General features: G+C 42.7%; 1 protein-coding gene across 2 annotated transcripts; it reads right to left on the minus strand.

Moving 5' to 3' along the window:
• Nucleotides 1-24,101, minus strand: iars1 (isoleucyl-tRNA synthetase 1). 2 transcript variants are annotated; one of them, XM_061291476.1, is made up of 34 exons: nucleotides 24,033-24,101; nucleotides 23,247-23,377; nucleotides 22,739-22,895; nucleotides 22,548-22,667; nucleotides 22,381-22,463; nucleotides 22,104-22,221; nucleotides 21,877-22,024; nucleotides 20,888-20,975; nucleotides 20,291-20,351; nucleotides 20,053-20,148; nucleotides 19,168-19,290; nucleotides 17,629-17,720; nucleotides 17,007-17,105; nucleotides 14,513-14,639; nucleotides 12,944-13,017; nucleotides 12,637-12,831; nucleotides 12,363-12,449; nucleotides 11,907-11,990; nucleotides 11,018-11,162; nucleotides 10,423-10,543; nucleotides 10,244-10,335; nucleotides 9,367-9,444; nucleotides 8,758-8,879; nucleotides 7,824-7,926; nucleotides 7,589-7,672; nucleotides 6,539-6,713; nucleotides 4,995-5,107; nucleotides 3,934-4,029; nucleotides 2,355-2,531; nucleotides 1,604-1,724; nucleotides 1,411-1,536; nucleotides 1,194-1,340; nucleotides 802-954; nucleotides 1-583 (listed from the first exon to the last, which is right to left on the minus strand). In XM_061291476.1, the coding sequence occupies exons 2-34, from the start codon at nucleotides 23,363-23,365 to the stop codon at nucleotides 501-503; spliced, it is 3,807 nt and encodes a 1,268-aa protein (XP_061147460.1). In that variant the 5' UTR covers nucleotides 23,366-23,377; nucleotides 24,033-24,101; the 3' UTR covers nucleotides 1-500. The 2 variants fall into 2 exon arrangements, with proteins under 2 accessions (XP_061147460.1, XP_061147461.1); XM_061291477.1 differs by having other exon boundaries at nucleotides 23,247-23,373; nucleotides 24,033-24,082.

Here is a 24,101-nt window from a genome sequence, read left to right on the forward strand (position 1 = left end):
TTTTCCATCACCATTGATTTATTCCATTTGACAGCATTTTTCCATATGTCAACCTGAAAGCTCAGCCGGCCGAAAATTTCATTTCAACTTTCTAAATGAAGACTCACAAAGCAATGCAAGTTTTATCTGTTCAATACTAAATGGCGTTTGGCCACAATAATGCAAATTGGTTTGCCCAATTAATTGGCACACTCGTAATGACTAGTCTGGACCCTTACACCTTAAATGAGTTTTGAAAAAGGACACCTTGCAAGTTTTTAGTAGTGAATGGGAAAGAAAATTACAAGTGCATAATTAACTGTTTTCCATAAGAGGTCTGTGCTATTATTATTTTGGTGTGCTTCTGGGTCTTAAAAAGTTGGATGTCCCCAAGTTGAGTAACACATGATCGTAGAAGGAGTTTTAAAAAAAAAAAAAGAAAAAGAAAAAAAAAGGGGATTGTTGGAAGCTGTACTGTAACAATGATGACCAGTCTTAAGTTGCCTTTTTTCCTTAGGGTTCTACGAATCCGCCGTGGTGGGAAGAACTCGCACAAACAGAGTTTTGGTGTCCAGAGATTTCACTGCAGAATCAACCGGCAGCTCTAAAAGAGACAAAACGATATTTAGTGACTTACTTAATAGACTTCATTGTATCTGTGGTCTCTTTTCCACTGCACGGTATCAGCTTGGCTTAGCTCATCATTTTTTTGATTTGAAAAGAGTACCCCCTCAAAAAAACAGCATTGATCGTGTAGGTTAAATAAAAAGAAAACAAAATCAGCTTTAAAAACAAAACAAAAACAATGACAAATGTGATTACCCTGGCTGAGATCCTGGTCCAGGTAGAGTTTGAGCCGCCTGCCCCGGAGTCCGAACACTTTGGCGGCTTCCGACATCACGCCGGAGTAGTCAAGCCTGTTCTGGCCCACTGGGTTGACCAGCAGCAGGGTGCCCACTTGTCCCGTTTTGCACTCTGCAGGAGTGCGAGTATGGAGGAAGACAGGTACACACACATTTGACTAATTACGCTACAAATGAGTGTGGCCTCAGTGTGGCAGACTGATCGACCTCTATTTCATACAACGGTATCTCAATGCACAATAGAAGGAGCCACATTATGGGTGCATGAAACTATGAAGCACAAACTGAAAATTTAGAGTATATGCTATTTTCAATGTTACAAAAACATCTGTTGGATGTGTGTGTTCTCACCGGCGGGCCGTGCATCACAGAGCATCAAGTTCACGTAAGGACACACAAGGGTGCTGCCAGGGGTGGCGGTCCCGGGGGAAGTCACGTCTGTTGTCACCGACAAGGTTTTACCACTCAGAGCCCGCAGGTCCGCTTTACTCGGCAATTCTGCGGTGGAGACAAGCACACCTTTAGACAGAAGGAGTCCACAGAGGAAGAGTTTTGGGCCCGTGTTCACCTTTGCTGTCGCTAAAGAATTTAAGCTTGGCGTTGTTGGTCCCGAAGATGCTGCCGCACACCGTTTTCAACTTATCCACGTCCAACTCGTTATCGCCTTTTGGATTCTCCAGCAGCACCACCCCGTCTGGAAAACAAGTTAAAACAATTGTACAAGTTGTAGTTTTTCTATTTTTTTTTGTCTTTGGTTCTACCTTGTTCTTTGCCGTTGACTTTCACTTTGAGGTTGACGTAAGCACACGCCGGGCCATTTATAGCGGCCCGTGGCGCTGACGATCCCTTTACAATCGTTAGCTCCAAGTCGGAGCCCTTCAGCTGTACCAAACATAAGGGACAGAAAGTATAAGTGAAGGGGGAATCAAATACATTCGTTAGCACTTTAATGTAGCTGCTAAAACACTTGACTTCCAAATGGATTTCCCACAGGGAACATCAAGTGGATGATTCATTCATCACGCACAAGCTGTCGCTATCATAAACCCCGGATCAAGTGTACAGACTTTTAAGTTTTACGTTCAAGAAAAGTTTACCATGCAAGTGTACAGACTTTTGAAGTTTTACGTTCAAACATTTTTTACCATACAAATATCTACTGTGATTGCGACTTTCCTTCTCTGTTAGTAATAAACTATAAGGTGTCTGAATTTTGCATACAAATTTGGGTTATGTTGCGACCATACAAACCGTATAATAAAATTCAAGGACCCAGTCTAACTCATTCGGCACTCAAAAAATCTTTACCATTTGTACAGGAAAAAAAATTAGGAACATTTCACTGATATTTGCATAATCCTGACTGGTACCAAAATAAATAGAACTGCATTACTGAAATGAGACTTTTGGTGACTAATCATTAGTCATTTGTAGGGGATTTCTAATAACGCATTAAAAAAAAAAAATTATGTTCAACTTTGAAGATTCCACTGATGCTTTACAAACTCGTACCTGCGTCTTCTCCTGGATAATGACGCCAGCACCCTTGGGGACCGGGTAAGGCAGTAGCGGCGCCTTCGTCGTCGCCAGGATGAAATCCGTGTGAGCTTGAATCACTGAACCCAAGTACTCCCCGCCTGGCTGACAGCGGTAGTACACCGTGATCTCATCCGACGGTACCAAATGACCCTGAGAAAAAACACGGACATGACCATGAAGACAAATAAACTCTTGAAAAGACATTCACCTGCTTCATGGTTTTTGATTCGGCAAAGATGATGGAGGGTGAAATAATTTCCCAATAATACGTCAAATCTGTAGGGAACGGTTACTTAAAGGTAAAGAGAATGGGATTAACATCACAGCGACATGAAAGCAAGTGAGATTAGAAAGCAGTAGAAGAAGGGAAAAAAAAAGTGTGAGAACAAATACAGTCAGACCCAAAAAAAGACTGGTTGACATTTCGTGCAGCATTTCAGCGCTTGGAGCCTCCGCTAACCTCACCACCTTCGAAAACATTGATTTCGTCCTAATCGTGACTGTTGCGTGGCGTATGTGCGGACCGGTGCAATTTTGTGACTACCACACACATACGCGTGCACAATGCAATCGCAACATACAGCTCAAGGGCAGAAAAATAAAGCTAGCAAAATACAGAGAAGTGCTCAATCAATGGAAGAAGGTTTATAGGCTCTCGCTGCCAAGTCAAGGCGGCGACCCTCTGCTGATGGGAATGCCGCTCTGATTGTGGGCGCGGGTGTGTGTGTGTGCGTGTGGATAGATAAAAACTCCTGATAAAGAATAAGTTGACCTACTGCTACCAGAAGCACACAAACAAAAACACCCACATGAGCACAAACAGAGCCATAGTACGAGTGAACATTGGGTAAATTAATTCTCATCCCCAGGGTGGAAAATTCCTCACTGATCTTGGATGGGGAGGAGGGTGAAATAAGAGTTGGAATGCGGCCTAGCCAGGACCCAGCCAGCAGTACCGCCGCTACGACCGTGCGCAACTGGAAAAAACTTGTTTGTTTCTCGCGAAAACAAGAGGCTGCCGGCTAATCCGTCTTTACTCCCCGGTCGCACTTCAAAGCTGTAACGCTCGAATCTGAAAGGGGCCAGAGCGTAATTAAGCCGCCATTAATCCCGCTTTATGATGAAGAAATGTCTGACTGGGACGCTGCTATGGAAAGATTTCGCAAATTAGCATGAGAGTGTTAAAAAATATGAAGAAAGAAGGCAAAGGAGGACGGCCATCACAAGGCTAGAAACAAACAAAAAAAATGGCTAATGCTGAATGGAAATTGGCGGTCTGAAACTGAAAGTGGCTTCATTATTCAACCAATTGGGTGTTTAATTACAAATAATAAGAATCAAAATTTCACAACCGCACTCATAGTCTTAAGTCGTTTATTAGGAACATTTATAATGAGGTTTGAACATTTGCCGCCCTGACCCAGAAAATTGACTAATTTGCAGCATTCAAACTTTGGGGGGATATGCAGCCACAGAAGCGAGATTATTATACAGTAACCTGTTGAAATGTAAAAAAATATATTTAAGATATAAGACCCGCGCCCCTACCAACCTTCTTGCGTAATTTCTGAACGCGGTTGATGACTTCCCTAGCCACACCCTCGTCCACCATGGACTGGTCCGGGGAGACATCCAACAGTACCAGCACCTACAGCACAGACAAGATGACACGTTCTTAAAGATGAGCCATAAGTAAGCAGACTGCATGCATGTTTTCTCTGGCTGCAGTCTAAAATGTAAGCATGTAGACTCCCAATTGAGCTGATTCGATAGCAATTCAAAGGCACATATTTGAAAACAATATATTTTAGGATAATAAGCACAGAACATCGTCAAACCTATACAGTACAGGGAAAAACATACACGAGATGGACCGTGCGCCTGAAAGCAGGTCAAGCTCGTTATCTTCCAAGTCACGCCGACTGTAATGTACAGTACTGAGGAACAGTCTTGGCGCATGTAAACAATACACGGCCGAGAGCGCGGCAGACAGATGGGAGACCGAGAGGCGATGAGAGGGAGCGAGAATGGCGCCGAATTAAAAAGCCGACTCGGTAGAGTGGCGCAGCCGTGCATTGTGCGTCCGCTCGACGGAGCGATGATGAGCGATGGCCTGTGGGAAAAAGCCAGACGAGCTGGTCTCCACTTAGCTCGGTGATGATTCTTCTGCATCTCCTGCCCACTCAGGGAGAAGACTGTCGCCGCAGCGACACTATGGTTTGTTCTCAAGCGTGTACAGTAGACGCGTGACATGACGAGTGTGTCAGTAACATGTCAAAATGTTCGCCATCTGTCGTCTCGTTTTGGCTTGTTAAGGCAGAGTGGAATACAGCGGAAGGTCCAAATTACATTTGACGACGTACACTCGGGTTGTGCGTGCTAGTTGATCGGAAGAATTCATGGCATCATTTCCAGCTCACGTAGCAAATCTTCACTGACTTTGCTCAATTGAACACTAGCATGGAAAAGAGGAGTTCAGAACATTCACAGAAAGAATCTAACATTACGATTTTCTACATAGCAAAGGCAATTAGTAAAATGCTAAATTGCGTGTTTACTTTTCTGAGCGTCAAATAAGAAGTGTTAGCATCCACATGCCAAGCGCTCGCTCACCTGTGCGTCAGAGTGGGCTTCATACTGTGCGGCTGAGTCAGAGCTTTGATTGAACGTGTACATCAGCCTCAAATCCTCTTCATGAAGCTCGTGGCCGTCCACCACTATGGAACCTGAAATGCGGCATATGTCAAGCTGACTCACAGAATGCGTAAGCAGACAGGATTCGTATTGCCTGTGAAGTGAATCAAAGCATAATTGATTGACGGTCATTAGAGCAGTCACCAGAAGATACTTTTTTTTCCCATTATGGGCTTGGGATATTCGCATTCAATAAGATGTTGATGTGCTCCCTTTCACCGTGACAGTGCAAACCAATGGGATTCATTTTGGGACTTTTGTAACAAACTTGCCAGCATTTTCGGAATTAGTAAAATGAAATGAATTAGCCAAATGATCACCCAAATATTTTGGAAAAAAACTTTTGGCTGTTTTAATTTAACCTAAGTAGCTCTATTAGTGCAAAAAATATTCCAGAAACAGAGTTTCAGATCACCCAGAATGCTGATCTCTTCTACCTTTAGTTTAGATTCGCATTCACTTGCACGAAGAAATTCCTGAGAAGAACAAGCATCCTGGCTGCATCCGCACAAGCTGTCAAACAATGTGGCCAATCAACTTTCCTCGTGTTTGAAGTTTGCCAGGGGCACCAATTAACCGTCTCTGTGTTCTCTCGAAAAACCGTGACCACGTCCCCTTCTTCACTCCTGGACACCCCGAGGCGAGAGGCGGGGAGGGAGTCACTCCGCTTCTTGTCTTATCTTATCCTTCATCTCTACGCTTTGGTTTCCAGCTTTTGCTCGCGATTCACCTCCTAGGTACTCCATCAAAATGACGGGATCAAAGTCAGAGCTGAGGTACAAAGTGATGCCTTTTCAGACTTTGTGTAAAACCACGCGGCCATCATCAAAGTGAAACCGTTCAAGGCAAAGGCGCATATATACGCAGAGTATTTTCTACAAATTGTATGCTTACAAAATTGTGTGTCTTCAAATACATTTAAATATCAAAATACATTTAAACGGTTTACATAGCATGTGGGAGGGGGGAGAACGCAACAGTCTCAGCACAGCACCTATTATGGATCTGGAAATGATAAGTCTTCTTCTGAGATGTTTTGTTAGGCAATGCAAGCTTTTTCTCACTCCAATGCATTGTGATCAATAAACTGTCACCGGAAGCCACACTTTGCTTCGTTCTGCGAGCGGACTGGACTTCAAACGTCTAAGTGATTGGCAGCGCTAAGTTCCCACAGTCCGGATGACCTCTGCAGCATCTTTCCCGTGAGACTTAAGGGTTCTCTGCGCCTTCCTTCCAGTCTAATTGAGGAGACAAAATACCTTGTGCTGCTTTGTGGTGAGTTTACTACATGAGATCAGTAACGCGCTTTGTTGATTTGGACACGGCTTTCACATTTTAATATAGACACTTGTTTGTTATAAAGAGGATAGTCTTCCTCTATGATGTCAATTCTGCAAATTGATGCGGCATTTCAGTTGAAGCACGATATCTATTTTACCTTTAAGTAAACTTAATGGCCATACCTTTCTTCTGGAAGGCCTCAACCTGGTCGCTGCTGAGCTCCTTGATGGCAGCGGTGATGGCTTTGAATGCCCCTTTCAGCCTCTTGCCTAGCACCATGTGGTCCGGTTCAGCCCGCAGACGGATGCCGTACTTGTCTTTGTCTGTCGAGATGGTCAGGTGGCGCACATTGAGCTCCTGGGAGAGAAGGGAGACATTATGAGGAACTCATACTTACCCAGGGACCGATTATGCTGCTGTTTTGGTTAGCAACAGAGTTCTGAGATGCCACAAGACATATGTCACCAAGTAGTCAATGGAATAATCGAATGGATAATCGTTTCTAAAAGGATTTGCTAATGACAGAAACTATTATAAAGTCGGTGTGCGGCAGGTCTGAGAATCTGAATTCTACAGACTGTATAAATAAGGATTACGCAACACAGCAATTTTAAACTTAAGCGCTCTGCCAGCCAGTCTAAGAAACAAATCAAGAAGTTCATGCTGGAGAGTCATTCTGTCACAGAGGGAGTGCACCGTGAAATCAAGCAGTCACTGAGCTCGCCCATCTTTACGTCCCCAGTGAGTCTGGCAGTCTTTCTCGGTCATTTCTATACGATCAATTCTCCTTCGTCTAAAGAGGGAAATACGTGACGTTCTTATGTGATAAGGCAAATATTGGTCACGCTCCTCTCAATTGTGCTGCAAAGTGGCTGAGACAGATATTTCACGCAGATGACTTGCTGATATGCTATTTTTAACTCGGTGATGGCTTGAGCAGGCTCTTTATATGTGGATTTGGTTTAATACAGTTGCCAGTGGAGAGCGAAAAAGATAGCAGGTCATGCACCGCTGCGCAGTGTGCTGCTTATTCTCATCCATTGTAAAGTACACTGCATTTATTGAAGATGTCTTCTCGTCTGCTTAAGCGCTCATAGGTGAGAAAGCCAACGCTCCTGTCTGCACGTGTTTCCCCTGCAGCAAAGAATCCGAAAGGAGCATGCGACAGCTGTACCCAGTATTTTGGGTGCAGAGTTATTATTTGTATCATTTACATATATGGATTGACTTACTTCCAGGATGTATTTCTGGAGCGACTGAATGTCTTTCAGAGCGTCTGGATCTTGATGAATGACGACCACTTCCTTCAGTGGATACTGAAGCACATGACAGACAGTTTAAATTTCGTTGTGCATGTTACAATGACAAATAAAGATCTATCTATCAATCAAATGTTCACAGCCCAGCAGCAGTCATACACCGGTACACGGAGTTTTGGTCGTGCACGAGACAAAATGGATGATTTACCTTCACCGGCAATGTCTTTCTGTCCCGGATGACCCGCCCAAGCTCAATCACCGACTGCATCTGAGAGACGGCGTTCTCTATGCGCTTGTCAATCAAATTTTCCCTGCAAAAAGGCAACACGGAGAAGTTGAGCACATTCGCAATTTGAAAGATGCCGCTTCGCTGCTTGAGTCGATAAATGGCCACTTGGCTCAGATTATCACTTCATCTGTACGCTTTAGAACTACATTTCTCATATGTGCATTTCATCAGATGAATTTGTCAAAAAAACTGCAAAGCAAATAGTAAGCATTAAAAATAGCTAAAAAGCTACGACCAACCAGATTGTGTACAGTAGATGTTTGCAGTGCTATGAACACCAATCTGAAAAGGCATCTGTTAGCTGACTAATAGTCTAATCTCCTTGTATGTAGTGAGTGAATTTATAGTCTAATTTTTGCAATTAATTTTTGTCTAAATTTCCTCTAAATTGCTTATTTGAAATGAAAAATTCAACCTGTTTTTATTGTTGTCAAAAAGTGTCAGAAAATAAAACAAATCCCAATAAACATTAGTGACATCTCATTAATAACTACTGTTTAATTAATATGTTGTGGCTCAAGGTTTAATGAGTACTGTATTAAATTAATTAAATTAACAAGTGGTGACATCAGGCACCCAGCATTCATTTGCAGTCTGGAGGCGGAGCTGAAGATATCATTTGTCTCCAGACACCTGGCATTTATTTTAAATTGTGAAAAGAATTGAGAGCAAATCCTCTAATCGACGATTTAAGACAACAGTGCTAATAGAAGTCGGTCTTGGGTGCATTTGACTGGTATTTTATGTTGACGAGAGCTCTATGGGAAACGTCGTACTACCCGTTAAAGTTTGATTAACAATCACGCACTCAACTAATTTTTATGTAATGAAGGGATCCCCCCCCCCCTCCCACCTGACTTGGGGCAGCATAAGATAATGGATACTGCCGGTGTCCTTCTCCTCCAGAGAGGCGAGGTCGACGAGGTTACGCAGGTTTTGGTACATCATCTCGGTGATGAAGGGTGTGAAGGGAGCCTGAGGGCAAAGGAGGGGAAAAGCAGAGCAACTGTAGTAAAAAATAAGAGGAAGATGATTTGATGCTGTGCAACTGTGGTCCATTTACATTTCCCACTGCAGAAGTCCAAAAGTCAAAAGGAGCTTTAAACATTTCTTTTTCGGGCGAAGGGAGGAAAATAAGCACATCCAACACATTTTATTCCCGAGATTTCATGAGCAAAAGTTCAAACCGAGTTGTGCCAGCATTGCACTTTGAGCATACTAATGAATTCATAAAGCTGCACAAATGATGTATATTGATCTAGGTGAGGCTAGCTGCCTCACGTGTTTTTTTATTCATAGCCTTCAAAAAAAACAAAAAAAACATGAGCTCTTCTTTCATTCACACTCATGCAATCAGTCTGTCGTGCACGCACACACACACACACACACACACACAGAAACCCACAACAAAAGGCATTTTTCTCTTACTCTTAATGCTTTCACACAAGCTGCGATGACTCACCATCAGCCTGCACATGGAGAAGAGCACACTGAAGAGGGTTTCCAGCGCCCACAGACAGTCCTCTGTACCACTTTCGCCCTACAAAGTTCAAACATGTCAAGTTGTCAATACAATGCCTCTACCCATGGAGCAGTGAATAGGGCACAAGTGCCCAAACACACAATAGTCCAATGCCACTAATGCACACGCAAAAAAGAGGTCCACTGATAATGGCGGAAAATTACACATGGTGGTCTGTTGTATAATTTCTATGTGGCATACAACATAGATGATTAAGAATATTCTTTTGTATCTTTGCCACCAAGCACGATTAATTGCATTTCCATTCATTGCAATGGGGAAAGACAATTTGCGGTGTTTTGAGGAATCACATAAATTAAACTTCTCAAGGCACCACTTTACGTCCCCAGTGAGTGGAACAGATAAAGGTAGGGAATGTTTTGCAGAAATGGACAATGCACAATGGAACCAGTTGCCTCCGATATAGCCACAGCACTCTCCCTTTCTATTTCCATGTATGATTATCATATAGACACGGTATCTGCTCAGCCCCGCAATAAGAACACCACGGCTCGCAGTTATTTTATTTTTTATTGCAGCAAGCTTGTACGTATGCAGCTACTGATTGATGTGCAGCAGGGGGCCGCCCACTGTATTTTTCTAGTGCGATGATGCAATTGCAACGAGTTATATGAATGACAATATCCCCAAGCATTCAAACAAGTGTTCATCCTCGAATAGTTGCCATTGTCTTTGGTCACTTAGTTCTCTCTGTCCATCCAGTCTTAAAGTACATATGATTAGGGTGGAATTCCAAACACAATTGAGCAACTAAAATATTCATAACAACGTAAAAAAGTCAGTCAGCTCAACTCACCTTTAGACGGCGTCTGTTAGTCCGAACATACCAATTGGTGAGCATGTCAACAAACTTGACCAGACGGGGCACCACGGTGTACAGGCGGTACGCTGCGTGACAGACAACAGCTTGTAAGCACTTTCACACTCATAAGTTGTCAAATGCAAAAGCTACTTGACACACAAGTGTCTACTCACCGTCCATTTCAGTCTTAAAAAACTGGATGAGGGACTGCGTAAAAGACTGAATCCATTTGTCCATGATGTTGTCACTCTGCTTTGCGGTGTTCTCGTTATACAGAAACTCAAGGCCGTCCTCCTGGGCGCAATAATTCAAACAAGCATCGATACACACTTCATCACAACAACGGAAACTATCACTCACGGGGTCACAAAAATCATAGTGTGATGTCATTATTATGCGCGTAAAAAGATGGGCCAATATCTAATTGGAGCTTCACGATAAAGTGTTATGCTGAATACTAATGCTTTTTTTTTCCCCTCAGCGGGGGGCGTTTTTAAAACTACAAAATTAAATACACACCCACATGTAGATAAACAACACTCCAGGGACTAATTACTGCACCTTTTTACAACATTATTTCATTCTATTAATCAAAGGTAATTACCATTTGGTGCCAATGAGCAATGAATCAATTAGTCGGAGATTGTTACGCCATCAAGCGTGTCTATGTTTTTTTGTTGTTTTTTTTAAACGTGGGAGTAGAAAGGATGACTTGTGGGAGCGTTTGGACAGAAGTGACATTTTGTGATGTTCATTAAGCGCCCGTACCTTTTGTAACCTTTGCACATTTTGCACCAGGAAGCGATACGCATTGTACCACGGCAAGAAGACATCCTTCAGCACATCGCGAACGCCCTCCTCTTTGAAACGCAGGTTTTCTGCTCTCACCACAGGGGAGTTGATCAGGTACAGTCTGCAGTGAGAGACAGAAAAAATCTTAGCGAGCAAGAGTTGAGGCACTTTGTATTGCGCTTGACTGAAAATGGGCAATTTTATTCAATCAGCTTCTTCAAATCAAGACATTGATTAAGAGCTGTGCCACCCCACACTTGGATATGCTCATAAAAATGTCATTCAGTCCAAAATTGTGAAAACATTACAATGCATTACAATATGGACGTACTTTTTTTTGCAGTTCACATCTACAATATTCTAGCATCAATTAATCATGTACTGATGCTACATCGCCTCCTTCCCTGATGTTGTAAATTATATCTTCCTGAGTGCTGCAATTGTCCGCATAGCTTCTATAAAACTGGAATGATCCCAATGCGGGACTAATACAGGTCTTCTCTATTTTATTGCATTTGAGAGAGAAACAAACAGTCATATTTCTCGATGCAACTCACTCAACTTCCTGTCTATGTGAACATATGGTGCAACTGTGTGGTGCTTTATTCATTAGGCCATATGCCACGGTGCTTCGACAGCTCAGGGCAAAAGAGAAACGTGCGTGTGAGTGTATCGTTTGCGTGAGTGTGTGCGTGTGCAGCATGTAGGACTGTGGCGGTTCGGACTAGCTCATGATTCTTACCAAACCATGCCAGCTAATGACATAAGGTAGGTTAGCGCACACTCATATATAGACTCTCTCTCCCATCGGCATGCTTCAGAAACACATAATCACACTTGCTCCCATTCAAGCGCAAGATCTGACCTGAGGGCATCGGCGCCATAGCCCTGCACTACGAGGCCCGGATCCGGGTAGTTCTTCTTGCGCTTGCTCATCTTCTGTCCATCGCTGCGGGGAGGGGGTGACACAGGCAAAGGAATTAATGTGCACACACATACACAGAGCACGCATGCATTAAAAAAAAAAAAAAAAACATCTAAGTAACAGAGCACTTGGTATTCAAATTAGCAGCGGCCTTCCAGGTCAGCAGGCCTGTGAGCACGGTGGTCTGTTTAGAGCCCAAGGCTGAGGAGGAGGAAGAAGAAGCCGAGGATGGGCCCAACTGACGAGCGCTTCTGAGCAACTAACTGTCACAGCACACACACCACTACGATCTTAAGCAGCAGGTGAACAGACAGGTGAAGGATGGGAGATGTATGACAATGTTGCCAAGAAGATGGTGGAGATAGGAGGACATCACTTACAACACAGAAGACTCACCTAGCAAGTACCAAGCCATTCACGATGACGTTCTTGAAGGGCGGTTTGCCAAACAGCGCTGTGGAGAGCACCAGCAAAGTGTAGAACCTAAAGAGGGGCACAAAAAAAGAAGCTTTCAATGAAAAAAGTTATTTAATATTCTCTAAAAAACATTCAGTGATGTAATTTCACACTTGATGGGTGGGCAGAGAGCTCCTGATAAAGTATCAAATGTTTTTTCTCGGTTACATTTTAATTGCGACGTTGTGTCACTTCCCTTCCTTCTTCCACTTACCACCCCCTCGTCTGGTCAATGCCCTCGGCAATGAAGTCCGCCGGGAACGTGTCTTCAAATTCCTTCCTGTTTTCAAAGGGGTAGTGGACCTGGGCGTAGGGCATGCTGCCACTCTCAAACCAGCAGTCGAACACTTCAGTGATCCTCCGCAGGACACCTTTGCCGCAGCGCGATGGGATGGTTAGATGGTCGATGCTGAGGAGGTAGAGAGTGCAAAGGGCGTGAAATTACAACCAAGCTCACTTTTTTTTTTTAGGCGATTTGAAGACAGAATAGTTTGGATTGGGCTTTCTGCTTGACCACTCACCTCTCCCGATGCAGGTCAGTTACTTTGGCGCCAGTGAGTTCCTCCAGTTCGGCAATGGAGCCGACACACACCACCTGAACAACACACACGCTCACATTTGAGTAAAGCGCCGCCCAAGCTTACATTTGAATGACACAGTGAAGAAAATGATTAATATTGGAAGAGCAGTGGTATGATGACACAGGTTAGTTAGAATTTGATCAGCCTCGAGTTAAAACACGCGACGCAGAGGTAAACGCAATGTAAAAGTTGCTCTGTGTTAAGTTAAAACACCTTCAGCGCAACTTTGTAAAGTGCTCTCCGCCGGGAGTCGGCCTATGGGCTCTGCTCTAGTTTTGACAGCACAAGGTAGCTAACATGGCCCACATAAACTACCTTTGCTAACCCCCATCTGGCACAAAGAAGGCAACAGAAGACTGACAATATTCACACTGGACCTAGAAGCGACAAAACTAGAAGAAGAGCTACTAGGGGATGGAAATCAGACTGGCAACCACAAAGAAACCGTTTTTGTGTGTGCGAGTCCGCTGGTGCTAGTATGGGAAGAGTTAAGACAGGCACCAGGGAGTGACAGCGCTATTTCCAGCAAGCGGGTCACCAGCCCTCTCTCTTTCAGCCCAGGGACCAGCACTTCATTTAAGCTACAAAAAAAAATACAATCGTGACAGCTTTATTAAGTTCACTTGACTTCGCCGTGTCAGTTGGATTTGACTGTGATCAGTGACAGTTCCTAGTTTGAATGGAATCCTATGAAAGAGAAACTGAAACATTCTGATTATATAATGGAAAGTGGAAAACCCCAAAGGTGGTACCATTTGGAGTTGAATAAAAAATATTCTTAAAAGTCAAATCAAATGTGCAAGTTCAAACATTAATGCGTTAAGTCCAACGTGATTATTCCTCAGACAGAAATCAGTGGTACATTACTTCTTTTTTCATCGCATTATTGGGGGGAAAAAAGCGACGCTAAAAATCTTCAGGCCTCTCTTTTATTTCATTCATGGGAAATTTCTGTTTATCCTTTATGTGGTTTTATGAAGCAGCCTGCTGAAACCTGGGACACATGAATTTCCTTTATATGATTTCGTGTGAGATAATAAAATTACAACAAGCAGTTTAACTAGGAGGTAGCGTTTCACTTGTATCCATTTTCTGTATAGTGTCATTTATTCTTTCCTCCACCTTCCATTATCTTCTCTGCTTTCTACCCCATCGCTATTTGCATTGTATTCCTTGGACGTTCCCCTTACCGGTATGATGAGAAACCAGAACCCATTAGGTTTCTTGTTTATATAAATAAATTATGTATGAATTTAGTTTATGGAGGGACTCTAATGGTTCCGGGGAGGGAGGGGGGGGGGGGGGGGGCTGTAATATGTAGTCACACTGCACATAATGGAAACGATGGTCACCCAATACGGTAACTACCGTAATGCATATCCATCCATTTTCTGAACGGAATTAATTGATGAAATGTAATTAATTAATGAAAATGAGTTATAGAATTCCCATAGTGACTTGTCATGCTCATGGCGAGTCATTTCATTGCATATGTTGTGTTTTCCTGACCTCCTCGTAGTCATCGCTGACCCACATGGGGATCGGCGTGCCCCAGTAACGGTTTCTTGAAATGGCCCAGTCGCGCGCATCCCTCAGCCAGTTGCCAAAGCGCTTCTCACGCACAAAATCAGGAATCCTGAAAGAGATGGAAGATTTGATGAGTGCTGTCATTGATTCACTTTTTTTATATATATATACAAATGCCATGACCCCAAAAGCAACAGAGTGCCGTGCATTGAAGATAAGCACAAAAGGCTATTTTAAGCTATTTTAGGGTAGAAATGACTTTTTATTTCCGTTCATATTTTTGTTGAGTGAAAAGGATATTTTCAGTCATACAATAATCTCACGCGGTCTCACTTTTTTCGTAGCCTATGCACCATAAATGTACGAATATAGTGCCAAGCCAAAAAAAGCGAGCTGGATCTTATTTCCATACTTTCCCCTGATAGGTTACATCTTGTCTTTTTCTTACTGAGTGTTTTCTCTCTTGCTCAGCAGTGCAAACTGAGATGGTTCTGGCGGTTGTGGCAGGTGGGGGAGGAGGTCGGATATATCATCTTCCGCATCCACCCACCAAGCAATGAGTTCATCAATTCCCATTTGTAGCAGGCATTTCTATTTAGGCCCCTAATACATCAATTTAATGATTTTTTTTTCTTGCTACTGCTGCTCACCAAGTCCCTGTACTCCTCTCCTCCTTTTTCTCTTGCTACATGTAGGATGTTAAGTGTGCAGTCTTGGAGGACTCAGAAGGTCTGAGCAGACATGGGACTCAAGGTTTATAATAACAGAGATGAGTATGAGCAATTCAAATGCAGATTTCTCCAATAATTAGTAAAACCACAAGACAACGTCCAGCAGGGAATTTGTTCTAATTCATATATAAAAAATCTACTTAGAATTGTTATGTATTAGTTAGGCAGGATGGCAGTAGAGTGGAGACCCACAGTGAAACTGATGAAGGACTGGAGGAAGGTGGATGAAATAGGACATACTGCCTCATCTATTAGTCATTATGTCCAGTCATGGTCTGTGAAGTGTCGTCAAGGTTCCGCTGAAGAGGTGAGCGCTCCTCGAGTACTCGTTAGGTTGGTCGCTGATTTAGTCCAAGAAAAAAAAAAAAAAAATGGCCTAATAGATACTTAGCCCTCGCCTGCCCGCTGCGCCAATGCGAGAAAGCGAGACAAGCCGAACAAATGACTGTGGGGATATGATAACAAGCACTTTGCTTTCTGAAGGGCTTCTTTTTTTTTTTTTTAACCTCTGATCAACGAACACGAACGTGATGTGAAAGCACACTGAACCAGAGGAGGATATTCATTTTTATGGGGATGCTGATGAGCCGGCAAGGCTCCCTGACAGACAATCTGGGTGGAATTAAAAATCTTCACGGGAGCAGAAGTGGTGCGTCTAATCAAAACGCATCCCTTCAATTATTTAACGTTTGCTGGAGGAAAGTTTTAATTAGAAAGTTGCATAAGAGCGCATGTTTGAAGGCCTAAAGCGTGTCAGCTAAATCCAGCATTATGGAAATTGTATTATCAACATACTGTACATGGTTGAAGGAAATACATATTTGACACCTTTCCAAACACACCACTGAGCTACAGTTGTTTCATACCTCATAAAATTTAATCCATAAATCAACGACACATACTGACTACAATACTATATACAAACTTAGCTATTATTTTCCTTTATCTCTCTGCGTAAACAAAAAATCTCCCATCAATATACTTCTTTGCATAGTGTTGCAGATATTTAAAAAAATAATTAATATATATTTTTTAAAAGACTAGCTCATTTGTTATTCATAGGTTTCTGACACAAAACCTTCCCAAAATATCTATTACTAAAGATCTGCTAGTTTTCAGAGCATATTAAAAGTGCACCACTGCTGTCAATTCATCTATAATGCACATAGAGATAGTCGGTTGCTGTGAAATTAAGTGTACCACAATTACGCCACAGGAAATGAATTCATCCTTTACAGTAGTGCACGTCAGTCTCGCCTTTTCTTTTAAGTGTGTGTGCCTACATGTATGTGTGTTCACCTTCCTGGTGGCTAGTCATTCATCTCAGTTTGACAGTCCCATTACCAGCCACTCAGAAAAGAGCACAGGGAGCACCTGGGGTAATACCGCTTGGTTGGAGAGCCTTTCATGCAGACGTTTACTTCACATTCCGCTATTGTGATTAGCAACATGCACAATTTGTATGTCATTTATGAATCCTAAGTATTCGATGGGATCTTTATTTTGTCAGTTCTTCATTATAAACTGCCTTCCCACAACTTTACTGAGGAACATTTCTTAAGTAAAGCCATAGCAATAATTGCATGACACAGATTGTGCAAATATGGGATCTTGCAGTGGATTTTGTGTATTACTTACAGTAGTACGAGTTATTGGATGAAAAGTTAGTGGCTTTGAGATATTGTCCACATTCAGGGTGCCAGAGCGTGGCAAACTGGCCTGGCCTGGCCTGGCTGAGTGCTTACCAGTAACACTGTCCATTGTTGTCCAGCAGCTTCTGCACCATGTGCTCCACACGGACAAACCAACTGGGCACAGCTTTGTAGATCAGGGGTGTATCCGACCTGCAGGTATATGAAATTGTTGTACACACGCGAGCAACGGCAGAAAACCTAGTAAGTGTCGGTAGAATATATTTTCATGCATTCATTTCTACCATTTAAGCCAAACAGTTGATTACATTCCACAACTCAGAGAGATGATGAAGGGGGAGTAGCGAATAAACTTTCATCTCCGCGAGCCTGCATCTACTAGTGGCTTGACAGCGCTGAATATAACGAGCTTAATTAACCCGACCGCTGCTCGGAGAGAAGGTAATGAATTGAAGTTCTGCTAATGTGGGACCTTGAAAGGTTATGACTGTGCTTGCACACTGACTTTGAATTGATTCCACTCTGAAACCACAAACCATTATTGACCCTATGGCACATTTGGACCTCGCTGACTGAGGAACTGTACTGCAACTTCACAGGGGCTCTCACGGTTTGCCGCTGCTGAATAAGACAAGTATTTAACGTGATCTGTAATTCCTAATATCAATAGTCATAAGAAGCTACTGTTACACGATGCGAGCTGGGCATGTCTCACCTCCAGCAGAACGGGTAGCTATGCTTGAAAGAGCTGGAGTTGACGAGGCGACCCTTCTCCTTCAGCCACTTGATGATATTCTTGTCAGCATCCTACAGTAATCGTGTATTTAGAAATAAATGCAATGTTGAAAATGTGATGAACATGGGTTTTAAACACACACAAGCATGTACATCAACAGTGACTAAAAGACCCTAAACCGAGATTTATTCCAATTAATATTTTTTTTATCTACATTTTATTCATATCAATCATCCATCTATCCGTCCATCCATTTCCTGAACCGCTTTAGTCCCCACGGGGGTCGCGGGCGTGCTGGAGCCTATCCATCATCGGGCAGTAGGCGGGGGACACCCTGAACCGGTTGCCAGCCAATCGCAGGGCACACAGAGACAAACAACCATTTGCACTCACACCTAGGGACAATTTGGAGTCTTCAATCGGCCTACCAAGCATGTTTTTGGGATGTGGGAGGAAACCTGAGTGCCCGGAGAAAACCCACGCGGGCCCGGGGAGAACATGCAAACTCCGCACAGGGAGGGCCGGAGGTGGAATTGAACCCGCACCCTCCTAACTGTGAGGCGGACGTGCCTTCATATCAATCAGTTAAACAAAAATAAAGGTCAAAGGAAATCAAGTTTTTACAAAATTGACCATAAAGAAAGAGATGTGCAAAGTACACTTTGCAAGACTCCTTTGTCATAAAAAAGAAATCTCATATTTTCATCGTCATGGAAAAAAAAAACTCTTGGCCTATATTAACCTTTTTTTACTACCAAGTTGACCGCTAACTCATTAAAATGTGAACACACCAGCTTGCGATATGATAAGTGAGAGGCATTTTGCCAGCTACTACTGAGTAGACTAATGGAGTTCATTGGTCAAAGTACTTTTAAAATCCAGGTACAAATATTAAATCCTAACAAAGTTTTGGAGTAGCTGAAGTTATTAAATACAAACAACAACTTCATACGGCCCAAGTGGTTTTATCGAGAACCCAAACTTGAATTGAGAGAAACATTGACTGCCAAAATGAGATAGCTAAAGGAAGTGGCAACATCATGAAGCTAACATGCAGGAAAAAGGACATGCGCTATCAGGTAGGACGAAGAAGACATTACAGCTGCCAAAGATGACAAATGGGGTGGTGGCAGGAGTCGAGGAGTGGCGATGGAATGGAAGGAGGCTATTTTAAGAAGCGGTGTCAAGTATGACGGCAGTAAGGATCGAGAACGAGCCTGGAAACAAGGGAATTTGCTGAGAAAATGGGGCCATGGAGTAGGCAGGGTAAATGACGCAACTTACTCGGGCTGCCTAGGATACTATTTCCATAATTGTCTACCTGATAGGCATGTCAAATGTGTATTTCGTGCTTTTTCCCATAAAAGTGGTGAAATAGCCGACACTATAACTTTAGTATTTTAGTTGTTCAGTGTCTTCACATTATCCGGTAACTCAAAAAAAAAAAAAAAACTATCAATGAATGATATAAGACCACCAAGCTAATCTCGATATAAATGGGGCTAACGTGTCACTCACTTTGACGTACTGTCCCGCAAAATCGGTGACTTCTGATGTGAAGCAGCCGGAGGCGTCCACGGGGCAGATCGGAACCTGGTCCCTTTGGATGATCTTGTATTCAGTGCATACCCTGTAATCATCCTACATGGCAAATTAGACACACGTGATTACGCTGATTAATCTCTTTTACATTATTAGTCAGTATAACAAAGCAGGGTAGCACAAGACTGTTTTGTAATAAATAAAAGATGTCTTATATTACCTTAATGATATCATTTCCTATCACAAAACATTGCCGTTAAATAGATTAAATTCAAATAATTTGCCAACCACTTTGTCAAGCTGTTTCACAAGCATAACGGCACCTTACGATTCCATACGAAATGGTTGTGTTTGCAAAGCTACTAAACAAAGCACAACTGCTGCTGCTACAGCTCAACACCAAGTCGCTGATTGCACTCCATCTGTAAACGTATTCTGTATTCAAACAGCCTGTCAAGTGGCCCAAGACGGATGGCTAAGGGGGCTGTTTGGCATCTCGGCGCCAGGACATTAGAGTAGAGAAAAAAAAAATGGAAATCCGCCTTCTAGGGGGAAATAAATGCATTGATCTGCCATCTCTAAAATATGTGCATTGAAGAACCTTTAGAGCCTTTTACGTTCAAGGCCTGAAAGATGAACGAGTGTGGCGGCGGACTCAAGACAACCCGAAGGTTACCTACAAGCTTTAGGGCATTCTAAGTCCTCTTAACAAGGTCATCTAACTCCATTAGCAATGACCCAGGTCATCCTCAAATTTGGATTCTGAAAGGTTAAATTAAATTGTATATTAAGTTATCACTATGGTACACAACTAACTTAGCAAGATGAAAATAATGTAAAAAAATTCCCATCTGTACTTACAGCTCCAAAATAAGGTGCTTGATGGACCACTCCGGTGCCCTCTTCCTCCTTGACATAGTTATCCGTCACCACCTGGAAAGCTCCTTTCTCGCCGCACTGAGATCAAATGGTGCAGAAATTTAAAGTACATAAATATAAATGGCAATATGTGGTCAGGCTAGTAAAGAAAAAAAGATTCAAAGATTTTCATTTTGTAGCCAATATATAAAAGTAGGAGAGTGCCACAGAGTTTACTAACCTTGGCAAAGTAATTGAAAAGAGGTCTGTACTTTTTTCCACTTAACATTTTGCCAGGGAATCTGAAAAGGAAAGGAACAGATTTCAAAGACACGTCAGGTAGAGCCGAAACGCAAGTTTTCAGAAAACTATTTTGGAGAAGTTGGAAAAACACATCCAAGACAGCCATCCATTATCCATCTTTTAATGTTTGTCCTTATTATGCCAAGTACTTTACCGATAACTCACCTGAGACTTCGACACGTTGTTGAATTTACTTTATTTAACAACAGCCACAACTGTTGTACATTGTACTAAATATACAATGCAGTACATTTAGCCAAGGTTATTTTTATATGTTTTATTCCACTGCAACTGTAAAAACAGTTTAAGTATTTTTCAGACCCTAAGTCACTTTTTTTTACCCCCCCCCATAGTTTGGCTAGTTCTGAAACTTGTATTCACGTGTGACATGTATATGGAAATAGAGTTTGTACCGACACCTAAAATTCTCATTTCCTAATGTGTTTCATTACCTACATCTAAAAAGACGCATGATTCACTCCCCCTCTCTCCCCCCCTCTCTCTCTCGCATTTTTGAAAAGTGAGCAGCACTCACTTGTCCAGGATCGTGTATTCGTTCTCTAACTTAAACAGCGCACCCAATCGGGACTCCATCATGATGTACGTTTTGGTGGTGGTGATATCTGAAAAAAAAGAAACAACTATAGGCAACCTCAGGACAAGCGGCAACTGTGTACGATCGAATTACTTATTTCACTTTACATGTGGGAATTTGTTTTGAGCTTGGAAGTCAAGCAATGACGGGAGATCCGAGGCGAAGAGTACTTGGTCATCCGGGAAATAGTGTGACATAGGGCGCTTAGTGTCCATTCCTCCTCATTAATGTCTTCTAAGCTGTCTACATTTGCGACATGTGACTGATGATTCTTCTCATGCTCTGCTTAATTTTTGAACGCTGGAACAAATGGCCCTGACAGGAGTGATTTATGTTCATTGATCCGTGTTTCATGTTTGATAAACAGCAACCATGTTATGCTCTTCTCCGCATTACTGCTAACTCAGAGGTGGAGGGGCTCTAACTAGGATCTCGAATCCTGCTTGATGACAATGAGGCCAACGCCATAAAAACTCAAGGTCAGGTAAGGACTCCATGGCCGTGCTGTGAGACTGCTCATCCTGCAGCGGAACGCTCCCAAAAGAGCAAGGTTTGAAATTAAAACGATTTTTGGAGGAGGGATTGGAGCGGCATAGGGGGAAAAGAAGACGTCCCTACGCGTCATTGGTGTGACAGATGACTGCGAAGCGCGGACCGGCAGAGGATGACAGAAGCCCGAGAGACAAGGCAAAGAGCGACGTCAGGTCAAAAACAGGTGGAGGGTGAAGCTAAACAGGAAGAAAATGTTGGATGAAGATGGAATGAGGAGGATAAGAATTGATGCAAAGGAAAAAAAAAGTCATTGGTATTCCAAGGCGGTCTCCCATGCAGCACAGGCAGTTACTGAATTGTTTGCTTTGCACTGCAACAGCGCCCCCTGCTGTATCTCACTGACTATGACAGGCAGCATTTTGTGTAGAGACGCCTACCTTGGACCTTGACGTAAGAAATTTCAGGGTTAACACACAGGGCCAGGTTGCTAGGCAGCGTCCACGGGGTGGTGGTCCACGCGATAAGAGACACATTTTCGTCATCCAGCAGCGGAAAATCGACGATGACCGATGGATCTTGAACATCCTGAAATAAAACAAAAAGTGGACTTTTTTCTTTCTGTTGTAACCTCATGGACTGTGTCAGATATGAAGGTTGTGCGGACCTTGTAGTTCTGGTGCGATTCAAAATTGGAGAGCGGTGTGTTGCACGCAGTGGAAAAAGGCATGACCTTGACACCACGATACACCAGACCCTTGTCATAAAGCTGCTTGAACACCCACCTGAAAGAACAAAGTCGTGCAATAAAAGTGAACATAGAACCAACCATATACTTGGAATTGAAGCGGAGCTAAATAGGACAATGTGTTCTATTGTATTTTGATTTTATGCTCTATATTTGGGTTAGGATCACAATAGTGTACATTTGTGACAAAACATACCAGACAGTCTCCATGAACCACGGGTAGAGAGTTTTGTAGTCGTTTTTGAAATCAATCCATCTTCCCATTCGATTGACCGAGACCTGGCAACAACCAACATTCCCAAGCTACACATTTGGCAGTTCCCCAAATACTCAAAACCACTCTTACTCCTTACACGCTCTTACCTCCCACTCGTTAGAATATCTCATGACGATATTTCGACACTGTTTGTTGTACTCGGCAATGCCCATCTTAGCTACGTCTTCAGGGCCCGTGATGCCCAAGGTCTTGTCGATCTCATATTCCTACAAAACACACCGCTGGTAAGACAGATCTTGCAGGAAAGGAGTGAAAAACAATATGCAGTATCATTTACCACAGGCAGGCCGTGGCAATCCCAGCCGAAGCGCCGGTCCACATGGAAGCCACTCTGGTGGGCAAAGCGGGTGACAATGTCTTTGATGGTGCCCGCTAGGATGTGACCATAGTGGGGCAGACCTGTGGCAAAGGGTGGACCGTCATAGAAGGTGTACCTGGTGGGGGAAATTGTGTGATTACAATTAAGCTGACCAAAGTGATTGATAAAATGTTCAACTTTTGATCAGCGCTTTAAGAACGGATGCTTAGGTGCTATGATATTCAGGTCATGCTAGGGAACCGCCGTTTTTCTGACAAGGATGCTGCCTTTCATTTTGATATTTTGGCACCAGACTTATGGTTCAACTCTTCACTCATTTACTGTCTTGGATGGCAATAGAGGTCAAAGAGCCAATTTAATTGGGATGGCAGTGAATGGGTTAAGAAAAAAGTCAAGACAGTCAACAACTAGTTTGACAAGAAGTGCTACAACTTTAACAGTGGTTGAGATGCATTCATTCGCTCACCTGGGCCTGTTCTTGGATTGTTTGAGGCACTCGTAAAAACAGTCCTTGTCTTTCCACAGCTGCAGGATCTTCTCTTCTTGTGAAGGGAAGTTGATGGACTCGGGCACCGGTTCCACCATGATGGCGTCTGTCTATCAATAAAAGACATTGCATCACACAATTAAAATGTATTCATGTAGTACTCTTAACAAATATGCCAGTCTAAATGCAATCACGTATCAAATATAGAATTACATTTGATTGATCATCGAATACAAGACCATACAAATTAAATCAAACCAAAATAAAAGCAAATTAAAAAAATTTAATGTCTTATTGGAACATTTCCCCCACAAGTTGACATGACAATTTTAATAAATAAATGAGCGACACCATTAATGTTTATTGAGGTCACATGTTATTAGTCATCATATGCATTTCATTTAGATTTATTTATGTATTTTTGGAGCGCTGTCCACAATTTGTCAACAAAACCATATTATCCACTGTTAATAAATAAAAACTCACATATGAAATTGATCAGTCATTTTAAAAAAATGACCAGAAAAATGCGCACAGAAAAGCTATTTTCAAGTTCACTTCTCCCAAATAATGACGCCTCTTTCAAGTTAGCAAGGGTGCTAAGTTAGCCGGTCAACGTTTAAGTAAATTAGCACGAGACAAAAAGCGTTGCGGCGTTGCTGAGAGGAAGGCGTTCAAGATCTACACAACGGGGTAGAATATGGCGCAAACGCGGAGTGCGCGATCATATATTTGACACTGTATCACTCTGAATGGTTTACTCACATGCTGTCCAACCCGAGTTGACAAGACAAGAAATGATGCAAGTTGGTGTCAGCATGAGCGGAAGTGACG

This window comes from Syngnathus typhle, linkage group LG11 (assembly GCF_033458585.1).
Source record: "Syngnathus typhle isolate RoL2023-S1 ecotype Sweden linkage group LG11, RoL_Styp_1.0, whole genome shotgun sequence".
Classification (NCBI taxonomy): Eukaryota; Metazoa; Chordata; class Actinopteri; order Syngnathiformes; family Syngnathidae; genus Syngnathus; species Syngnathus typhle.